Below are 23584 nucleotides of genomic sequence, written 5' to 3' on the forward strand. Positions count from 1 at the left end.
CAGGCTGTTTTTAACATTATTCAGACTCAGCTCGCTGAGCTTAAGCTTCTTTTAAATGTTGATAAAACCAAGGTAATGCTCTTTTCTAAAGCTAAAAAGACTCCAGAGACTGCTTTGGATATTGTGACTATGCAAGGACAAGTACTCCAAGTGGTTACCTGTTATAAATACCTTGGTATCTGGCTTGATGATTGTCTTACTTTTAAACTTCAGGTCACTAATCTGCTTAAAAAGCTGAGGGTTAGACTAGGTTTCTTTTTCAGAAACAAGTCCTGTTTCTCTTTTGAAGCCAGAAAAAGGCTAGTCACTGTGACCTTTTTACCTGTGCTAGACTATGGTGATTTGATCTATATGAATGCACCTGCCCATTGCCTGGAAAGGTTAGATGCCGCCTATCACAGTGCTCTGAGATTTGTTACTAACTGTAAAGTACTTACTCATCACTGTACCCTGTATGCCAAGGCAGGTCTGCCTTCACTTACTGGTCGGAGGCTCAGTCATTGGTACATATTCATATATAAAGCCATGCTGGGTAAACTACCGACTTATATATGCTCTTTGATCTCACGGAGAGTGGCAAGTAGCTATTGCCTGAGATCCCAGGATGTGTTCTTATTACATGTGCCAAGTGCTAGGACTGTTTTAGGTACTAAAGCCTTTATGTGCGCTGCTCCTCTAGCTTGGAACACTATGCAAAAATCATTGAAACTGAGCATTTTGATTCCCTTGCATCATTTTAAAGCACGGCTGGATGAAATGTTATTGGATACCTGTCACTGTAAATAGGTTGCTAATGTATACCCCTGTAATTATGTTGTGATGTCCTTTTGTTTTCTGTTGTTTTTATGTGTAACTAATGTACCGCAGGTCTCCCTTGAAAAAGAGATCGTTGATCTCAATGGGATTTTTTAACCTGGTTAAATAAAGGCTACAAACAATTCACCCGGATTTGTCAGTTAGTGACAAATTCATTACAAAACACACAGATCACATAGTTAATCACTAGTGCTGTGTTTATTTCCTGCACCCAATCAAAAACAGTTAATGATATAATCAGATACATTATATGAGGCAACAGATATGAAGGACAAGATTTAGTGAAATGTTATTAAACTACCAGTACATCACTGTATAATACAGATTTTTCATATTCTGAAAACATTATATATATTCTGCCAATATGTGGAGGGTTAAAATAAAAGGGTTGTAAAAACATTTAAAAATATTTGAACCAAGCTTTGTATTTTCCTGTGAGCCACAGAAAAAGAAAAGGAGTCATCATTGATCTCTTCTCTTGGCAACTTTTAAATTATTAACGCCACCTTGTGGTTGTTGTTGAGCCTAGAACTTAAAATAATAAAAGGACATGAGTATCACACCACAGTTAAAACAAGGTGTTTATTGCACATTCATAAATGGATCACACTTTTGGTACAGCTATGCTTTAAAAAGTTAACATCAAACACAGTGCAACACGCCATCAAACTGCAACATAAAAACAATCCACAAATATAAAATGCTTATATATCTTAATTCTAAGAAATAAAACAATCCTTAACTTTATACAGGATTTTACAGCCCTTCAAATATTTAGGTTGGTCTGATCATTGCTTGATATTTACATACATAACTTCAAACACAACAATGATTTTGTCCCTGGATATTTTTTTGTTTGGTTGCATAAATAGTAAAGCATTGTTAGGGTCCCTTCATTATGGTAGTCCACCTACAGCCATGAGGCAGAGAGCCAGCGAGAGCAGCAGTGTCCTTAAGGAGCCTTCAGTTCCTATCGCTGCAACAGGAAACAGAACGTAAGTTAAAAAGGAAGCCAGAAACAAGATAGCTATGTCATGAGTTCACAATCAAACATTTTACGCCCATGACATCTTGCTACAGAGATTTACTGGAATATCTGTTAATTCCCAACCTCAGTAACCATCTTATCTCTGCGATTTTGCTATATTTTAGAATTCACATTTGACTCAACTTAATCAAATTCAGAATAACAAGCCTACCATGTTTTATAACCAACTGTTTTCAATCGCAAATTCATATATATGGTTTGGTCTAATTATGGCTTAAAACTAGTTATAACTAAAACAATACATTTCCCATGGAATATCATGCTTATTTCAGTTTATATAGTCAGCAAATGCTAATGTAACAGTTGACAAAAGACACATTTCTTTCCCTACACCCAATACAAACTAAGCAAACATAGATAAGATTTAAAACACATTACTCATCCAACATCACAGCAGAGACAAAACAAGCCTGTCACATGCTGTTCCCCTTTTCTATGTTGAACTAGAAAAGAGAATGTAATGGTTTTGCTAAAGTCTTGACTGTATACAGTATCTAATACTAAACCATCCCAGTTGTCTGCATGTTTTTGCCTTTTTACTACTCATGTCATCAAAACAAATGTTTTAACTAGCCATTCTATTGCGTAACAGTTCCAGACAGCCATTGATTTATTTTTATTTTGATATGAAATTATAATATTTTTGTATTCTCTTGTAAGATAAGATAAGATAGAACGTTATTGATCCTAATTTGGGAAATGTTTGCGTTGCAGCAGCATAAAAAACATGGCATTGTACATAAAAATTAAAAGACAAGAAATAAACAAGAAAGTAGAAAATATACATGTTGAATTTACAAATTAACAATAACAAGATATAAAGCAAGGTATTATATTTACATAAGTATGTGACAGATGGAATATTAAATATTAGACTGAATATTTGTATTGAAATAAGGATAAATCTTACCATGCGATGAGTTTTCTGGAATTGAAAGAAGATATACATACAAAAGTGAGATTTCACACAAATTTAACCGGATTTCAATGTACATGATTCAATTATCTTAATGCACAAGCATGTGTGACGCCATTTAGACACACAATGCATGCTTTACATACCCTTGATGGTGAAGGTGGTCTCCATGCCAGCGCGGATGTGGTCAGTCACGTGACAGTGAAGTAACCAAGTCCCCGGGTTCCCAGCAACCATCTCCACTGTCTGGAAAGTTCCGGGGAAGAGATCGAAGACGTCTGCACGGTGCACACGGTCCGTCTACACACACACACACACACAAACACACACAACACACACACACACACACAACACACACACACCACACACACACACACACACACACACACACACACACACACACACACACACACACACACACACACACACACACACACACACACACACACACACACACAACACACACACAACACACACACACACACACACACACACACACACACACACACACACACACACACACACACACACACACACACACACACACACACACACACACAATACAATAAAGGGGAACAGAAAAAAAGGAAATAGGCACTGAGTAAAGAAACTTTCTGTCTGGGCATGTAGAAGTGTTAAACCCAAATACAACAACACACTATCATCCTTTCATTATTGGATTTAAACCAGAGCAGTATATATTGTGTGTCCAACATTTACAGAGACATAATTGGTCTGGTACTGTTTTAATTTGGAGTAAATATATGATCATATGTTGTGATGTTGGTGGTTACCTTGTAGGTGAAAGTCTCAGCGTGGAAGTGCACAGTGTGCATGTCCACTTCGGTGCCCATGCCCAGCAGATACCAGTCTACTTTCTGGCCGCGGGTCATCACCAGTCCATGGAGGTTACCGTACACCATGCCATTGATCCCTTCAGTAGACACAGTGACAAATAGAGATAGAGACCATCAACAATTCCCTCACGTTAAATATAATCTGTTTCATCGTATAGAATCAGAGAGACATGCAGAAAAGTGTAATAGGAAAATCGTAATTTAGACTTCTTCTTAGTTTAGGAAAACCCTTGTCAGGAATTTGAAACACTTCAGAGGCAAATTTCATAATACATTATTTAACCTGTTAAGCCCTGAGCCTGTTTTTCAGGTCTCAGGCTCGAAAATGACATTCCCAGAACAAATGACCATATCTTCCCTTCTAAAAGGGTTAAATTAATAATCTTTTCTCAAAGTAATGATAAACCTGTGAGTTGGATGTAGAAAAGTCAGAATCAATATAGATGTTTTTTATTTTAAAGAAAATTCAGATTTTACATAGTAAAAAACTGTAAATTATAGTGTCCGTCCAAAAATTATTTTTTACTTACAGTGAAAACCACCCTTGGATGATGGGTTAGTAGACTAAAAGCTTTAGGATTAACCTATGGATTAACTTCAGCAGCGTTTTTATCGTTTTAATGCCATTGAAGACCACTTTGGAGAGACTACAGAGCCAAGGTAAAAATGTTAGCATTTTTAGCTACCTAGCGTCACCTGTTTTGATGTCAGTGTTTGCTTATAACGTCGCAAATACGTATAATTCAGTGGTAATGTCGGTGTCAATCGATTCTGTGTCACCTCACGATGTGAATCGATGTCATGGATGTGGTGAAAAGATAAATAATAAGGTTTTGTGAGTGATTTTCGGTGCAGTAAGGTGTTAGCATTTTTCGCTCGTTGCTAATTCAGAGGCTCAGTGTTAGCATTGTGGGTTTTCTTTTGAAAAAAAAAAAAAAAAGATCAGTTAGATGAGTTTCTTCCCGTTACATGGATATAAAACATTCATAGTTTTATTAAATGAACATGCCCTCAGACACTGTTTCCTGCAAGATGTTGCGGCAGTACCCCGGTACCGGGGTCTCTCGGGCTTAACAAGTTAAATTGGATCAAATATTGTAATACATTTAAATACACAGCCTTTGTTGGCATAATTAGATGGTGACTTTAAGCATTAGTTTTTCATATTATTAATTATAGGATTTATGTTTTAAATCTTATGTTTGTTCAGTAAGTGCACTATATCTCACCTATCTTTCATATAATTTCCCCCATGGGCAATTTAAGTCCAAAAAGTACACATCATCAGTTCTACACTGTATGCTGCCCACATGTTTTCTTCAATCTCATTTTAATACTTGTTCTGCTTAGATATACAACTTTTTCTCACAAGGAGTCAATAAACCAAGACGTACATTTTAAACGACTGTTTAAGACACTTTTACTCTCCGTGCCTCTCTTCTTATCTCTTACCGTGCATCTTGTTGCTCTCCTCAAAGTCTTCATCTCGTGTTAAGGTATCGGGGTCAGCACCGAGGTATGTTTTGATGTTCTCGTCCAAGTACCAGGACTGGTTTTCGTCATGCACCATAAAGAGCAGAGCGAACTCCTTCTCCACGTCATCCCTCTGTCTGTCGGGCCCCTCGCCTCGCTGCAGAGTCCCCGGCCTGCAGATCACCAGAGGCCCCAGAAGACCACTGTACAGATCCTGAAGATAAACATAGGAATCTGCCCTGTCAGAAACATCTTCCACTCTTCAACACGTCCATTAAAACACCACAAACACAGTGACTTATTTGCTTCCATGTGAATGCATACAGGAAGTATGTACCTTAATGAAGTCCACATTGGAGTAGTATACATAAGATATACAGTTAGGATCGGAGACCCCTGGACCAGAGCTGTTAGGAACATCCCATGTCAGCTCCAATATATTACCTAGAGGCAAAGGAAGACATAAAACCAGACAAATCATTACTTCTGAGAAAAGGCCAGTGTTTCCACCTTTTAGTTTGAGAGCGGCAGCAAACATTGTAGTTTTCTTGTCAAATGTGACTCTCACCAGGTTTGACAGGAATGTGTGCACCGCTGGCCTTCACTCCATGTGCACTTATCGAGTACGGCCTGCTTGCGTTGTTCTTGAAAGTGATCACAATCTGCTCTCCTACCTCTGCTTTGATTATTGGACCTACAGGGGAAGAGAAAATCTGTGTCTTCTACTGTCGTTTCTTTGGTTAAAAAAAAAAAGGCATGAAGAACAGCGAAGCTTACCCATAATTCCCAAGTGTTGTTGTTCTGGCTGTCGTTTCTTCTTAACAGTGAAGCTTTCATCTGTGTATTCTCTGTACACCACCTTCTTATAGCGCGAGCCAATTTTGTTCCCCCCCCTCCCAACAAACATATTGCCTGGACTGGGAGACATGTAACAATTTGCTTCCATTAACAAACAGTAATAAGTCACGCCACTAATCACAGGCTCCAGCGTCCACACTGAAATACATCATCCTACAATTATCTTACGCACATACCTGTCTTCTAATGTGCCGTGGTGTATCTCCAGCTCCCAGTCTCTCTTGGGTGAGAAGTCCCACACTATTTCATCAGCACCTATAAAATACTGCACAATCTTGGTCGGCCCTCCTTTGTATGTGAGCTCTAGTTTGTGTCGGGGACAGAGGTCCACTCTGTACTGCTGCCTCATGCCGGCTGAGAAGTGGTCCGTCACTCTGCAGCTCACCTCATGCACACCTAAGGAATAAAAGGGATTAGAGATGGCAAAAGTACACACATCATTTACTCAAGTAGAAGTACAGATAATCGTGTTTAAAAATACTCTGGTAAAAATAGAAGTACTGACTAAACTTCTTTACTCAAGTAAAAGTATGGGCTTCGATTAAGTAAAAAGTACCCATAACTACCAGCTGTTTTAAAGAGTACCTGACCTCACTTTATATTAATAGAACAATAATGTCATTGTTAGCTAATGAATGTTTCCATGCTGAACAACGGCAACATGACAACGTTTTCATTGGTCCCTCTTCTTTAGAGAAGACCAAGAAATGATGGATACACGGATCGTGTTCAAATCAATAGGCACGCAATGACTCTAAATAATAATGATCACGCCACCAAACACAGATTAAAAACTAAAGTAACCAGCCTGTTTTGATACTGATACCAGAAAAATATACTTAAGTACAGTAACGAAGTATTTGTACTCCACTACTTCCCACCTCTGAAGAGGATATGGTTTGGACACATGAGGATGGATTTGTTTGTGGCTTGACTGTATGGATTTTCAGCTGAAACACTCCATTATGCCCTTAACATTTGTACTGTAGCTCTCTCTACACTTTAGTGATTTATTTGGTGTTTCACTACCAATTTCTTGTTTTGCTATATTTAGCAGTTTTGGGTAAGCATGAAGCATGTGTGCAAGACTGCATATTTTCACACTGTTTTTGCACAATATTAAATTGTTCTGTGCTATTTGGGCAGTCTTAAAGTCACCATCCATTTAAAAATGGGTTTCATTCATCGTTGATGATGTTTAAGCTTAAAGGTAGGGTAGATAAGTTTGAGAAACCGGCTCGAGATACACTTTTTGTTATATTCCATGGAATGCTCTTAACATCCCGATAGCAATGAATATCTTAAGTGCTTTGACAAAAAATCCATACAAAAATGTCATCTGTGGAAGCCGTAGTACTGTAAAAAGCACGACCAATCATTTTAGCCGGCCCGGCTAAAATAACTGGATGACCTACCTGCCTGTCAGCCTTCCATCTGTGCACAAACTTATCTCGTGCCCTCATTGGTCATGTGCGCGTTTGTGTGTGTTGGAGGAGGGGCTCTGTAAGGAAGTAGCAGATTTCTTCCGGCTGTGTATTTTCAAATTCTAGCGCACTCAAGCTGGTTTCTCCAAAATGACCTACCTAGTTTGTTAAATACACTATCAGTCAGATTGTTTGTGACAAGCTGTGGCTGACATGGAATCACTGCTACATTTGATAAACTCACACAAACGTTTGAGCGCTTCCTGTTTCTAAGCTGATTCACCACTCTCAATATATTACCTGTCAACACAGATATCGGCAAAGCTACTGGCAGGCAGGGCGGGACCCAGATAAAAGTATAAAAATATAATGCCATTCATGAATCATTATCAAGATATAATCGTCTGAAAGTATGTTTCCTGCTGTGAAGTGTTGGGAGTGGTGTACACGTCAGAGGAAAACATTCACAGAGGGTCCTTGTTGGAGAAAATACTGTTGTCTCCTCTTTGGGTTTGTTTTAATGCACTGATATCATGTGTGATTCTGAACTGTGTACGACCTTGCAGCTGCCTCTTTATGATAGGAGGAGGCAGGGCATTTCAGGTTGTTGATCTTTATGAGGAGACAGACACATACTTGTTGTCTCCTACATATCTTATTTCTATGAGGCGTGAAGGAAGTCCAGAAGACGTCACAGATGACCCATCGCAGATGACCCGACGCTTTTCCGACACCCACGGCTGATATTAGCGCCACCTCGATTAACGACTTTGTTGTTATCTCCTGTATTTTGGACTATATAAGCCTGATGTTTTTTCCTGCTCCGTTGAGCAACATACCTCATGTGTGTGAGTTAAACCATATCCTTTGTATGCGATTTAATTCTGCTCCTTCTTGCAAGAATAAATTAGTACCTGATTATTGATTCTCAACCTGGTGTCGAGTGATATTTTCCTAACAGTCCTCTAAGGATGTTTGTAAAAAACAAATCTGTCTGTCAAACCTAAAATATGGATGAACTCTTAAAATCTATTTGAGGAAAGGAATTGTGTTTTTAAGTGGCAGAACAGTGTGTGTTTTTGACCATGTGTGTGTGATAAGACTAACCAGGAGTGTTCGGCTGCATGATGGCAGTAGCAGTTGTGTGAGGGAACAGGTTGATAGTGTCTCGTGTCGTGCTCTGCTTCTTGAAGGTGTTCCCCTCGAAATAAACACCGTGGATGTCCACTTCTGTACCTAGCCCAAAGGTGTACCACACAACTTTGTCCCCGGCGCACATCTGCAGTCCCTGAAGGTTCCCATACATGCGTCCGTTGACAGCTAACATGAAAAGGACGATTAGCACAAAAAATGCAGAGACAAGTGAGAAATTCGTCATGAAGTATCAGGAATAGAACTCAAAATATATTGCTAATGTTACATGACCTACAATCAATGAATTCAATTGAAGACAAAATGCGGTTCTGGTACTCGTTCTTTACCATGCATCAAATTGCTCTCCACAAAGTCTTCATCTTCAACATTTGTCTCGTTGCTGCCATACTTCTCGATGTTCTCGTCGATGTACCAGCTCAATTTTTCATCCATGACAGAAAACAGAAGGAAAAACTCCTTATCCACACGCTTCTGTAAAAAAAATGAACACAGCGAGAGTAATGATGAGTCGGGGATGCACTTAATTGCAGTCAACGGCATGAAAACTTTTATTTTGTTCTCATCTTATCTTATAGGCAATGGCCCAATTTCCCAACAAAGATCCTTCAATCACCTAATCACAACAGAGCTGTGGCTTTTAATTCATTTATTTCAATTCTTGTTGTAACAGCTACTTACGTGTATATAATTTTTATTTCAAATGTAAACGTTATCCTTAATTTGATTAATCTTGTGTGAATCTGTACTATACTTTCGCTCTCACTCTGTTGCTGCTAAAACTCCTGAATTTCCCCACAGGGATTAATAAAGGTCCATCTTATCTTATCTTATCTTTAATTGCTTAATTGATTGAAAGAAATGCTTTAATGACAGTCATTTGATGAATTTTAACAAGGGTAAAACTATCAGAATTCTGGTTAAAGCTTCTTTAAAGTGGACCTATCATGCTATATTTGAATAATATATTGTAGGGCCATACCTATATAAAACATGTCTGTGAAGTCTTTTTTCAAAATACCAAACAGATCATGCATTTTAGCCATGCCTCATTTCGCTCTATTTGCTCTTTTCCAGCCCTGTTTTTGCAAGGGCTGATTCTGTGAGAAGTCTTCTTCGCTGCTTTTGTGGCAGACTACAGCGCCACTTACAGGCCTGGCATATGTACTACAGCCTCTCCAGCGCTTTCAAGCGGCAATGGCCGTGGCCCAACCCCCCATTCCCCTGATAGGTGGAGAGTTGCCCATATAGGCGGAGCTCCCTGTTTCTGACGTCAGAACAATTTCAAATCTGTATCAGCTCCGATTTTAGAGATTTGGGTATGGAGGAAAAGAGAGAGGGTTGTGTTTTCTGACACTTGGTGAGTTCCCTGGAACACCGGGGACACATATTCATGTATAAAAGACGTACAAAAGTGCATTTTGCATGATAGGTCCCCTTTAATTCAAGAATTTCGAGCATGTTTCTGTGAGAGAAAGTGTGAGTGGATAGAAATGAATGCAGCACCTGGGTCCCGTTCACCCTCAGCGTTCCCTTCTTGCACACGAGCAGAGGTCCCACCAATCCAGAGCTGGTGTCCCTGATGGGATCGGTGGCAGAGTAGTACAGGTAGGGGATGCACGCAGAATCAGATGGAGAAGGACCCTCTATCACCTGCCAGGTGTAGGTGAAGTTTTCCCCTGGAGCCACGTGAGAGCCTGGCTTATCAACACCTAAAGCATTTCACACAGAGAACTAACTGTTTGAAATAGGCTTTCTTCAGTCAAAATCTTTTTTTTTCTTTTGCATGACAATCCTTCACTTGACTTGGCATGACTTTTATTTTTTAAGTTAAGTCTTATTTTTGAAGGTGCAGATATTTGCATCCCTTTATGTTTAACATTTAAACAGGCAGGGATGTATTCTCCAGTCTGGAAGCAATATTCATGCAAACAAATGCCTCAGTCAATCTGAACTGTTAATCATCGGATATTGCTTAAAAAATCTTCTTCCCGGAAAGGATAACCCTTGCTTTGAGACTGCAACGGGGAATCTTTTTGTTGAGATGCGAACAATTGATAATATATGTTACACCAATACGACCATCATTTGTCTAGAAGGGATTTTTTGTTTTTTGTTGAAGGTCAGTAAGGCCTGCCTCTGTATTATCCACAAATATGTATGTTCGATTTGTGATCTCACTGTTAACTACAGAAGGCTTACAGAGAATATTGTATTGTCTATGACTGTATACATGTGAAAAGCTGAATAAAAAAAGAATTTAAAAAAGAATAATGTTCTTCCCTTTTTACTACTCAAGTAAATTAAACAATTCAAATATTTTATAGCAGGTAAGGTGCAGCCAGTATCTGTGTGCAATGCTTCCTCACCGTCCTCATAGCTTGTTCCCTGGAAGTGTTTATCGTAGTGCAGGCCGTGAGGCTGGATGCTGAAGTTCCGATCAGCTTTATTCATGAAGGTTACTCTGAGAGTGTCTCCTTCCTCTGCCCTCAGGACTGGACCTGGACAAATACAGAAGAACATTTTGACTAAGCAGATGGGATTTGTAAAGCAAGACACCGGTGTACCAGTAAATAACAAACTGGAATTTGCTAAAAAGAATGAGACCTTACCTAAGACTCCTAAGTGTAGAGACTCAGGTGTTGGTTTCAACATGGTGAACGTATCGTCTGTGTATTCCTCGTATATAACTTTAAGGTATTCACCTCCAATCCTCCCGCCATCTGTGCCAAAAAACACCTCTGATGCACTATGAGAGGAAAAGGTGGGGGGTGTGGGCAGAAGGATATTAAGCACAATACATTGCATTTCAGTGGGCCAAAAAGGGAGTAATATGGGTTGCATTGTGGCTTGGAAAAAAGCATCAAAACATGTCAAGCACAAAAGCTGGTCGGGGGGTTTACACTGTGTCAGGTCAGGGAACAATAACAGAGACACAATAACAACTGAGTCACTGTATCACTATCGCCCACATTTACTCTAGACACCACAACACTGCCCCCCCACAGGGTATACGAATAATCAGCCCTTTCCAGCTAGCCATACACACAGACAGGCGACTTTCTTCAGAAGCTTTGTAGGACTTAGTTCAGCGATTCTCTGCAGACTCAGTTAGCTCATCTACTTCCTCCTCCAAAACTACTGAGGTTGTAATTTTAAATAGCAATAAAATTGCCAAGTAAAACATACTAGCCTGACTGTAAAACACATATGTTCTTACAATGATTTGCTTCAGTTGTGTCATTGAAACCCTTAACTAAAGATTAGCTCATTAAAAAAGCTAATTAAAGTACACAAGGCACTATTAGATCAAGACAACACGTTAGTCTCAAAACTATACAGGCTTGAAATATATCCAGAATGAAAAATGTCTTCATTGGCTACATTTGGTTTTAACAGCTCTGACCAGATTTGGCGATAAAACAAGCTTACACCTGATTACCAAAACAGTGCATGCAATACAATGTACCACATAACGCTGTTAGCATTGATTAGCTTGATTGCGACAGTATGCCACTCCTAATTTGATAAGGTGTGTGCCCACCTGCCGGCCTCAGTGAGGGACACATTATTAATCAGATCCCTTCCTGAGGGACCGTAGCTCCACTGGACTTTGCTTGCTGCCAGGTAATAATTCCTCTCAACGCCGCCCATCGCTGTGGAGACGGCTTCACTGCCACATGACTTCACCTCATAAAAGGCCTGCATCCCAGCTTGAATAAGGAAAAGAAAACACAATCATTACACAGACAATTACCCACAAAAATGAAGGTGAAACTAGACCTTCAGTTTCTCAGGAAATCTCAATAGCTGAAAATAAAGTCTAAAGGTTAATATTGAATAGACTTCTTTATCTTTTCCTTTAACACACCCAACACCGAGGAAAAAGAACCTGTAAAATTACAAAATATGTGATTCGAAAATATACAAGCGTATGTTTCTTTAAAGGCCGAGTGACACGATTAGGCTATTATGGAAAGTCCGGTATGACACAAAGGAAAGGTATTTCAGAGTAAGCATTTTTCATACTTGATTGAGTAAGTATGGCTCATTCAGTTCTAAGTACAATGGACTTCGGATAGCCTTAAAATACACAAGTCCTGCCGTGTTAACAGTAGAACCACAAGCTCTGCTGTTAGAAAACATGTAACATCATGCTTTGACTAAAATACAGGGATCACAAAAAGACATTCCTCTCTGTCAGCAACACAACAGTCTCAAAACAGAGAGGTCAAAGGTCACGCAGAAGTTGAAGGTCAGGTGACCTACCCTGCAGGTGGTCATTGACCTGGCAGGTCAGCAACCACTTTCCTGTTGCTTTCGGGACCATCTCAGCTGTAGCGAACGTGGCGGGGAACAGGCTGAGGACGTCGGTGCGGTGGCCGCGGTCCAGCAGTGTGTTCCCATGGAAGAAGGCAGAGTGAATGTCCACCTCGTTACCCATGCCAAACAAATGCCAGGCCACTGCACGGTGCTGGCATAACTTGATTCCAGGCAGGTTTCCAAACATGTACCCATTAATTGCTGTCACACAGAGAAAAACACAGATAGGGGTTAGAGTAAAGGATAACGGGAACACGTGTCCTTCAAACCTTCTTTTATACACTTTGTTAAAGGGAAAAGTCATTTAGAGTGACGAGTAACTCACATAACTTGGTACATTTAAGAATGTAGAGGCAACAGCATGCAGGGGAAGAGGAAATCAAATCATTTTTACACTACATTTTTTTTTGTGAAAATGTCCTTTTACATTTCTTACATTCTGTTGTTAACCAACTTTATGTGTGTGCAGCTGTCTTAGTTCGAGGCCTCTATATTACCGTGCATCAGGTTTGACTCCACAAAGTCGGGGTCCTCTTGGTCGACTCCAGCTGGATCAGAGCAGGTCTGAATGTTGTCCTCCAGGTACCAACTCAGTTTTTCGTCCACGACGTTGAACATCAGGAAGACGTCCTGGTCCACATCATTCCTGGCTGACTCTACAACAGACCCTGGCTTCATCTGACCTTGGGCTGGATTGTTAGTGTCTTTTAAGATTCCTGTCAGACAAAGAGAGAAAGATGCATGATAGAGGTTAAATTGTTGCATATTTATGATGCCAAGCACAGATAAAGGAAGATTTAATCTTTGTTTTCCCTCCATCTCAGTATCGACTGAATGCATGATAGGCTGGAAACCAGAGTAATTCTCCCTGTGATTTCCCACTGCATTTGTTTTTCTTATGAAGCATTCTCTATTTGGAAATGTTTTGCTGTAGTCATAAAAGGCTTAAGGTTAGGGAATGTTGTTGTAATTGACCTTATAAGCAAGGGTTTGGAGACCTTGTTGAGACTATTTAAGATATTGTTGAGTACGGATATGAAATGTCAAATGACATGTTATTCAAGAGCTTGAGTTTCCTTTTATTTTATGAAAATAAATTGTCGCAAATTGGTTTCATTGGATTGTTGTCTATGGATTGGTTAGTTTGTTTGCTCATTGTTACTTAAGTAGAGGAGGGGTCCTCTTGACCTGTCCTCTCAGATGTGTTATTCTCTTATTTTATTTCTGGATTGTATTCAGTTAGTTGTGTGTGCAACTTGAAATACAAATAAAATGAATACTATAACTACGATGAAGGGACATCAAAATAACTGGCATTTGGAATACATATAATGCAGATGGGCAATAAAAAGACATCTGTACTTCTGATAAAGCATATGGTCACATATCTTCAGACCTTTCTTGCAGGTGAGCAGCGCCCCGATCAGTCCAGAGGCGATGTCCCTGGGGGCGTCAAAGTGGGAGTGGTAGACCCAGGTCAGGCAGTTGGCATCGTCATCTGTGGGGGCAAATTCTGGTCTGACCTCCCAGCGGTAAGTGTAGCGCCCCCCCGGAGGAACAGAGTCGTCCTCCTTCAGCTTGTTTGATGTCCCATCTGGATAGAGCGCCCCTGGTAGACAAATACGAAATGTTTATGCTTAGATCAATGTGCTTACTCTGAAGTTAAGTAAGCATTTGAGCCTTACGTTAAGTCGGTAGAAATGCTATGGTATTAACAAGTTCAATTTGCCTTAACTGTTAAAAACCCTGAACTGAGTGCAGTAGAATTAAATAGAAAACAGTTATGAGTTAAATGAATGATTACTCAAGTAAAAGTATGTTAAAAAGACACCATTAGTAAATACAGGTTTCCTATAAGTCAAGGACATATGCATTTCTTCTATGAGTCTTATCTCTGTTAAGCTTCAGCCTCCACGTGTGTAAGTGATCCATAAAACACCTAAATGACCTCAGCCTTAGTGATAGATGTTACAGGTACAGTGACCTCTGTAGATATCTGCGCCTGTCACATGACATAATTTAACCCAGAATTAGCTGACTTTCAGTGTTTCCCCTACCATTGTCTTGGAGGGGTGCTGCGCCAACGGAGCCCCGCACCCCCTGAAATTCAAGGTGTTTAAAAAAAAAAATTATTATTTTATTTTTTTATTTTTTTATATATATAGCACCAAATTGCAACTAATCTATATCTGCTGTCACTTTTCACATTGAACATGTGCTCTCTTATTAAATAAACTAAACTCTTTCATTTTAAGTTGTGAGTTTAGTGTTTTTGACCCTAAGAAACACTGATGCATTAATCAATAACAATAATCCACAGCTCCTGTTAAAACAAATATATCCCAATGCCTGCCACCCCCCCCCCCCCCCCCCCCCCGCTCAGGCATCACTCCCTTCTTCCACTTCCCACTACTATCAGTTTCCTGCCAAATTTCCAGTTTATAAAATCTAGTAGGTCACAAAATGTTTGTTTCAGTTTCAGTTCCCGTACGGCCTCTGGAATTCCGAGAATAGTGGGGGGTGGGGGCTTGTTGCATAATCTGGAAAGTTCCCAATTCAGAGGAAAATACACCTATTCATTCCTTACCACATATTCTAGTCTGTTTGTTTTCAGTATCTTGTTCTCAGAGAGCAAAACAAGCCTAGATGACATAGATACTTTCAGACGATTATATCTTGATAATGATTCATGAATGGCATTATATTTTTATACTTTTATCTGGGTCCCGCCCTGCCTGCCAGTAGCTTTGCCGATATCTGTGTTGACAGGTAATATATTGAGAGCGGTGAATCAGCTTAGAAACAGGAAGCGCTCAAACGTTTGTGTGAGTTTATCAAATTTAGCAGTGATTCCATGTCAGCCACAGCTTGTCACAAAAAATCTGACTGATAGTGTATTTAACAAACTTAAAGGTGGGGTAGGTAATTTTGGAGAAACCAGCTCGAGTGCGCTAGAATTTGAAAATACACAGCCGGAAGAAATCTGCTACTTCCTTACAGAGCCCCTCCTCCAACACACACGAACGCGCACATGACCAATGAGGGCACGAGATAAGTTTGTGCACAGATGGAAGGCTGACAGGCAGGTAGGCCATCCAGTTATTTTAGCCGGGCCGGCTCAGATGATTGGTCATGCTTTTTACAGTACTACGGCTTCCTCAGATGATATTTTTTTATGGATTTGTTGTCAAAGCACTTGAAGATATTCATTGCTATCGGGATGTTAAGAGCATTCCATGGAATATAACAAAAAGTGTATCTCGAGCCGGTTTCTCAAACTTACCTACCCCACCTTTAAACTAGCTTTATTAAATGTCAGGTCTTTGGCAGGAAAAACATTTTTAATCAATGATTTTATCTCAAAGGGTCTGAATATCTCTAAGGTTGTGGTGACTGATGTTGCACTCTCTGATCATTCCTGTGTTTTCTTTGAGAGCTCTATTTCTGTTCAAAAAGAGGTAACCACAAAGCGATATTTAACTGAAAATACTAGGGAAATGTTTACATCTCAGTAAATGAGAATTTAAATGATTAAAAAATAAAAAATGTTATAGATGCCATTGCTCCAACTAAGGTAAAGGAAGTGACTGGCAAGAAAATATCTCCATGGAGAAAGGCCATGACCGTGAAAACAGAAAAAAGAGAGTGTCGAAAAGCTGAACGCAGGTGGCGAAAAACAAATCTCCAGGTTCATTTTGAAATCTATAAAGAGAGACTTGGCCTTTATAATTTGGAATTGAAAAACGCACGACAGTCTTTCTTCTCTGACATCATTGCCAAAAACAAAAACAACGCACGTGCCTTGTTTGCTACCGTCGACAGACTAACAAACCCCCCAGTGTCAGTAGCCTCTGAATTTCTATCCACCAGGGCCTGCAATGAATTTGCCTCCTTCTTCACTGACAAAATTCAGAAAATTAGACAAGCAGTCAGTGCCTCTGCATCAGGTGTAGCAAATGTGTTGTCCCTGTGTCCACCTAATATCAATTCAAACACCATGACACAATTCCATCAGATTAATGATAAAACCCTAGAGGACATTATTCAACTTCTGAAATCCTCCTCCTGCTGCCTTGATATTATTCCAACAGGATTTTTCAAAAATGTTTTTCATTGCATGGCCTCAGATCTACTTCCTATAGTAAACAAGTCTCTTCACTCGGGTGTTTTTCCACAGGCCCTGAAAACTGCAGTCATTAAACCGCTCTTAAAAAAGAATAATTTAGATGCTTCAGTAATGAACAATTACAGGCCCATATCAAACCTCCCATTTCTAGGTAAAATCATTGAAAAAGTTGTTTTTTCAACAGTTGAGTAATTTCTTGCATTTAAATAACTGTTTCGATATGTTCCAATCAGGCTTTCGACAAAACCACATCACTGAGAATGCTCTTGTTGAGGTCTTCAATGACATCCACTTAAACACAGACAGTGGCTGAACTTCAGTGTTAGTATTATTAGATCTCAGCGCTGCGTTTGACACTGTTGACATATAACTAGACCGACTGTAAAACTGGGTGGGACTTTCGGCAACAGTTCTAAATTGGTTTGAATCCTACTTAAAGGACAGAAACATCTTTGTTTCTATAGGTAAATACACATCTGAATTGACAAATATGACATGTGGGGTTCCTCAAGGCTCCATCTCGGGGCCCCTTCTCTTTAACATCTACATACCACTGGCTCAGACAATGAAAAACAACAAAATAAGTTACCATAGCTATGCGGATGACCAGGGCCGGTTCTAACCAATTTGTTGCCCTAGGCGAGATTTTAGCTGGCGCCCCCCCCCCCCCCCCTGCCAGAAAAAACGTACAGTAGAAAAGCTAAAAGTATCCAAGGAATACACAATAGAATATATAAAGAATAAATGAAAAATCTCTACAAAAGACCAATACACTACAAAAACAGAAACTTATTGACATAGTTAATATACATAAAAAAGGCTTCAAATGTATTCAGTATTGTATGAATTGAGGTGTGGACGTCACATCCTCTAGGGGGTCCAGGGGTATACCCCCCCCGGGAAGAAATGTTTGAACATTTTAAAGTAAAATGCTTCAATCTGGTGCACTTTGAGCACACAATTACTAGAGACTAGATCTAGGGGGTACAACTCTAAACACCCATATGAAAAAGATCGGTTTACATTTTAATAACCATATAAGTATGTGAACATAACCAATAACCTACCATAGCCAATAACAAATAAATTTAACTTATTTTATTTTTGTTGTTCATTAATATCTTATTTTACCTAGTTAACATTTATTTATGCATATTTTTTTATCTCTCAAGTTTTAAACGATATTTTTGGTTTACTGTCCTATAGTATACATTGAAATGATTTCAAACCTGTTTATCCCAATAATTATAAAGGAGTGTCTTGGAAATATTTGTTTACATAAATTGCATTTATCTCTCTCGCTCCCACGCCCACTTTGGCTGTGAGCTGCGGACGCCTGATAAGCCAACACCCCCTATTTCATCACTTACAGCGCCCATCGTACAGGGCAAATGAAAAATGTAACCGAGGTGAAAAGGGTGTTACATTTACTTAAAGGTCCCATGTCATGCTTTTCCGGTTATTACCCGTCCCCTTGTGTGTTATGAAGGTTTTTATGCATGTAAACGGTCTGCAGAGTCAAAAACCCTCAAAGTACACCCTGTAGGGAGTAAAACTCTAACACAGAAAAGACCTCCCCAAAACGCCTCGTTGGAGATTTCTCATGTTCTTCCTGGGCATCGTGACGTCTGGATACCCAGTAGCCACGCCCAGAGCTATGACGCGATACGGTCATGCGGTACCCGGAACCAAATGGACCAATCCGTGGAGCCGTTACGTTACTTCCGCGGAGCCGTTACGTTAAGCCCCCGCTGATTGGTCCAAATTGACCAATCCACAGACTTCCTCACACACACACACTCAGTGCAGGCAGCTCTGCTGATTTCTCCTCCCTGGCTGCAGGCTGATAACAGACAGTTGGGATCGCGGCGAAATTCTCTCTATAGACCCATTCTCACAGCGTTTATCAACCTTTTTCTTACTCAATATCAAGCCACACTTATTGTTTTTACTTCGGCTGTGAGTTTGTGTGTGCTCAGGATGAGTTTGGCTGTGTTTCGCTGTGTATCGCTAAACAAGGAAACCACGCCTCCACGGAGCTCAGCGCGATTCACAACGTCCCGACCAATCAGAGCACACTGTGCTCACAGGGAGGGTGGGGGCTGGAGCTATTGGAGCTCCAACGAGCCGTTAAAGGCAGAGAGTGAAATTCAGTGAATACACATAGTTTACAGAGATGCTGTATGAGAAACCAATGTGAGTTTGGAAAATTGCACAATATAAATCTATTCTAGTAGACCTCAACAATGGAATTATGATCAGTGGAAATGGCCATGACATGGGCCCTTTAATTATGAATATTGTTACATCAAGGCCGAAAATTAGGATGAGCGCAAACAGTAAAAAATGTTTTTTTTCCCTCCCAGAGCTGCCAGCGCAGCGCCCCCCCCAGATCTGACGGCCTAGGCGACCGCCTATGCCAAAACCGGCCCCTGCGGATGACACACACATTTACATAACCATTTCACCAGGAGACTATGCTCCAATTCAAACACAGAGTCAGTGCATTGAACAAATCAATGACTGGATGTGTCAGAACTTTCTCCAATTAAACAAAGATAAAACTGAGGTAATGGTTTTTGGAGCCAAGGCAGAACGTATAAAAGTTAGCGCTGAGCTTCAGTCTGCAATGTTCAAAACAACAGATAAAGCCAGAAATCTAGGTGTAGTCATGGACTCTGACCTGAGTTTCAACAGTCACATTAAAACAATTACTAAATCAGCCTACTATCACCTAAAGAATATATCTAGGATTAAAAGACTAATGTCACAGCAGGATTTGGAAAACTTGTCCATGCTTTTATCTTCAGTAGACTCGACTACTGTAATGGTGTTTTTACAGGTCTCACTAAAACAATATATTAGAAAGCTGCAGCTAATTCAGAACGCCGCTGCTCTAGTCCTCACTAACACTAAGAAAGTGGATCACATCACTCCTGTTCTGAAGTCCTTACACTGGCTTCCTGTGTGTCAAAGAATTTATTTAAAAAATACTGCTGCTGGTTTATAAAGCATTGAATGGTTTAGGCCCAAAATACATTTCTGACCTCCTGCTAAATTATGAACCATCCAGAACTCTCAGGTCATCAGGGACTGGTCAGCTTTCTGTCCCCAGAGTCAGAACTAAACATGGGGGAAGCAGCGTTCAGTTATTATGCTCCAAATATTTGGAACAAACTACCAGAAACCTGCAGGTCCGCTGCAACTCTTACTACTTTTAAATCCAGACTGAAGACTTTTCTTTTTGCCGCTGCTTTTAATTGAACTATTAATATCTTAAACTGCACTGTAACTTTTATTCATGTATTTTTTCTTTTAATGTTTATTACTTTGCTTTTTAATGACTGTTTTTAAATGCCATTCTCTTAATGTCTTTCATTTTTGTAAAGCACTTTGAATTGCCTTGTGTTGAAAGGTGCTATATAAATAAACTTGCCTTGCCTTGCCTTGCCTTGCATCCTCATTACTGTCATTCCTGAGACGTGATTGTTGTTTGTGTATCACATTATTGCACAAACTTCTGTTGATTTTAAAAGGAAACTAATTTGGTGTCAGTCAGCATTCATTTTAATATTGTCAGTCTACTTATTATTACAGCAACTACTGGGAAGTGGGAAATCACAGTTGATATTTCTGTGTGTGAATTCTGCATGCGTGTCTCACGCTATATGCTTATACTATATATGTATTATGCAGCACTATACCCTCTGAGTTCTTCTCATAGAAAACTCCATGAGGATGCATGGTGTAGCTTCTGGTTGCAAAGTTATTCAGGTGGACGACAATAACTTCATCAACCTCAGCTCGCAGTATCGGCCCCAGGAAGCCCAACCAGGCCGGTCGGGGGGCCAGGACGCTGTATGTGGCATCTGTATACTGTCTGAACATGGCTTTCTTATAAACACTGCCAATACGGTGGGGTCCTCTCTCCAGGAACCCAGATGCATGCCTGGGATAGGAGTGGAGAAAGAGAGATGTCAAAACAGAAGGAATTATGGGAATCGTTGTTATATTATACAATATAGAATTGCACAACTTTATCTCCTTAACATGGTAAATACAAGGTTTTGCAAAATAAAAAAGCATTAAGAGGCGTGATTAATTTTAGTTAAAAAGAAGAAAAGAAGAAAAAATACTGATCTAGTCCATAAATACACATGGGAGAAAACACCATTCATTACGCAAACACCATGACACCACCGTGACAACTGCGCAGCGGCCTAATTATTGCCAAAGAATGTAAGACTAGCCAGTTATACAAATATATATTTTTAAGAGAAACAAAGAAGTATCACCAGTATAAAAAGTGAAAATATTGTGGGAAGGCGATATAGCGCTATCTGTAGAATAGTTTGTTTTTTTGCTCTGATTTATTTTTTGGATTATTTTAAACCATTGTCAACTACAGATACATTTTAATTACAAAATCTCCATCAGCCAGGGGATGACTGCAGATGTAATTTCTGCAGAACAAATTGCATCTGGTTGCACCTCTCAAGCAATTAGACATGTCATTATTGTGATTACACGTTTCTGTGTGCAAATAACGTGTTACTAGAGCAGAGGGAAAAGCAGTTTTGATTACGTAGCAACAGAGAGGATGAACATTATTATGTTTACTTAATTTAAAGCGGATATTCTGACACCATTCTCATAAAACGGGTTTCACTGTAAGATCCACTCCCTTTTTATTTAAATGCCATGCACATGAATCACAGTTATTTTGAGGTCGACCAAATATATAAGGTTTCTTCAGTACAAGCTACCTGTCAATGGAGGCTGTAAATGGGAAAACTGAAGCAAAAATGTACAATATAATGTACAGGATAAGAATAATTGTTTAATGTATACTAAAAGAGCTTGACTGATTTTGCTGGCCTTGAATGTATTGTGCATTGGTTAGAGACTGTTGGGTAAGACAGCTGGCTGATGAGGAAAGGTCAGGAGATTCCAGCATGAGTTACTAATGATACACATTAATGACCTGATCCTCCCTCATAGCACAACCCGGGCCCTGAGGTCCTCTGAGCAAGGCCTCCTAAGGGTGCCCCGAACCAGGCTAAAAACTAAGGGGGACCGTGCCTTTGAGGTGGTGGCCCCAAGGCTTTGGAACAAACTCCCCCAGACAGGCCGTGTAGTGGAAACGCGCCATAAGAGCCTCTGCCTCAGTAGAGATTTTTAAGGGGCAGTTAAAGACCCACCTCTTCCTCAGGCCTTTGGGGCATCGGAGGAGGTGAGTTAGTAGCTGTCTTTTATTGGTGTTTTATCGTATGTTTTATCCTATGTATTACCTGCTGTTGTTTTATGCCTTTTTATGCCTTTTATTCTACATTTTAGTTGTACTGTGAATTGTGTACTGTACTGTAAAGCACTTTGTACATTTGTGTTGAGAAGGGTGCTATATAAATAAAGTTTGACTTACTTACTTACTAAACTGTCTTATATGAAGAGATTAAATCAGGTATTGTAGGCTCAACTATCCAACACTTAAATCCTCCATTACATTCTCATAGCAGACTTTTACATCTTTCTGATATTGTAAAAACACAGCAACCTTAACATATAAAATCATTGGTGGTGTGATGCAACTACTCAATTGTCATTCAAGCAGCATCTGAGTTTTTTGGCTTTATTTTGGTCAGTGTAACTGACCTAGGAAGCCACCAATCTCATGAAAGCAGACACGCATTTACTGTTAGATACTAAATACTGTCATCTTTCCTGTGCATCTGCCAGACTGCCAACAATAAGCAACACCACCCTCACGGGTCTAGACATTGTCACATACTGTGGCGATGACCTTACAGTTTTTAATTTGAAGTTTGCCATAGCATTTATTACAATTAACATCAGTTGGTAATCTCAACAGCCCGTGTGGGAATTTGATATGTGATAGATCATATGTGATGAAATGTACACTCAATCTGTACATAATTTCTTAATCAAAACTCACTCATCCTTTTCCACGTCTTGTCCATTAAGCAGGTTTTTTCCACTTGGTGCGTAATCCCAAGAGTCCTCAATGATCCCCACATAGTAAACTCTCTCTCTGCTGCGCTTCCCTTCCGCACCCGCGGTGAGAAGAAACAACAAACAACTCGCAAACAGCCACGAAGTCCGAGACATGATCAGCCGGTCACTCCGTTATACGCAGGTACTCGAGGTTTACCGGGTTGTAGAAGCAACAAGTGAAAACCCTTCGTTGACTCTCCCATGCAGGCGCGCATTAACAGTGTGCGCTGTGGGGCTGCGGTACTTATGAAACCGGGAAAGGAAAACAGTCGGTCTATTCAGCCACAGAGCGACCCCGGTGTTACCGCCTCCAATGGTATCAGAGTACAGGGATAATAACCCTCAGTGTTCTCGCGTTCATTATTGTCAAATGTTGTTAAAAGTGCCAGCAGGGAAATCAAGGTAATTGTTCCACTTATGCTCAGAATGCAAACTCATGCAGTAAGGGTCGCGTAAATAGGGTGTCAAATTTCGAGATGTGATGTTACAGACACAAATAAGTCAATAACTCTGCATCTATGGTGGGTGTAATTTATTTCAGAAACACTTTTTGTTATATTCCATGGAATGCTCTTAACA

The 23584-nt window shown here is 39.9% G+C and overlaps 1 protein-coding gene across 1 annotated transcript; it reads right to left on the reverse strand.

Annotated features, from left to right (window-relative positions):
• Positions 1-1379: 1379 nt before the first annotated feature.
• LOC117490258 (ferroxidase HEPHL1-like) lies at positions 1380-23346 on the reverse strand. Its single transcript, XM_034139912.1, has 20 exons — positions 22947-23346; positions 20698-20942; positions 14264-14476; positions 13365-13583; positions 12814-13068; positions 12089-12257; positions 11157-11293; positions 10914-11045; positions 10051-10256; positions 8874-9018; positions 8500-8712; positions 6145-6364; positions 5888-6027; positions 5679-5804; positions 5448-5554; positions 5090-5324; positions 3575-3714; positions 2927-3080; positions 2775-2789; positions 1380-1792 (listed from the first exon to the last, which is right to left on the reverse strand). The coding sequence occupies exons 1-20, from the start codon at positions 23117-23119 to the stop codon at positions 1713-1715; spliced, it is 3324 nt and encodes a 1107-aa protein (XP_033995803.1). The 5' UTR covers positions 23120-23346; the 3' UTR covers positions 1380-1712.
• Positions 23347-23584: the final 238 nt, after the last annotated feature.

Source organism: Trematomus bernacchii, unplaced genomic scaffold (genome assembly GCF_902827165.1).
Source record: "Trematomus bernacchii unplaced genomic scaffold, fTreBer1.1, whole genome shotgun sequence".
Lineage (NCBI taxonomy): Eukaryota > Metazoa > Chordata > Actinopteri > Perciformes > Nototheniidae > Trematomus > Trematomus bernacchii.

What these genes read in the sequence shown, in the direction of transcription:
- LOC117490258 (XM_034139912.1), bottom strand. Translation starts at nt 23,119, where the DNA reads ATGTCTCGGACTTCGTGGCTGTTTGCGAGTTGTTTGTTGTTTCTTCTC. An exon ending in GGTCAATGACCACCTGCAGG is followed by an intron (nt 12,258 to 12,813) that starts GTAGGTCACCTG and finishes TCCTTATTCAAG; the next exon opens with CTGGGATGCAGGCCTTTTAT. An exon ending in TCCCTCACTGAGGCCGGCAG is followed by an intron (nt 11,294 to 12,088) that starts GTGGGCACACAC and finishes TTCCTCTCATAG; the next exon opens with TGCATCAGAGGTGTTTTTTG.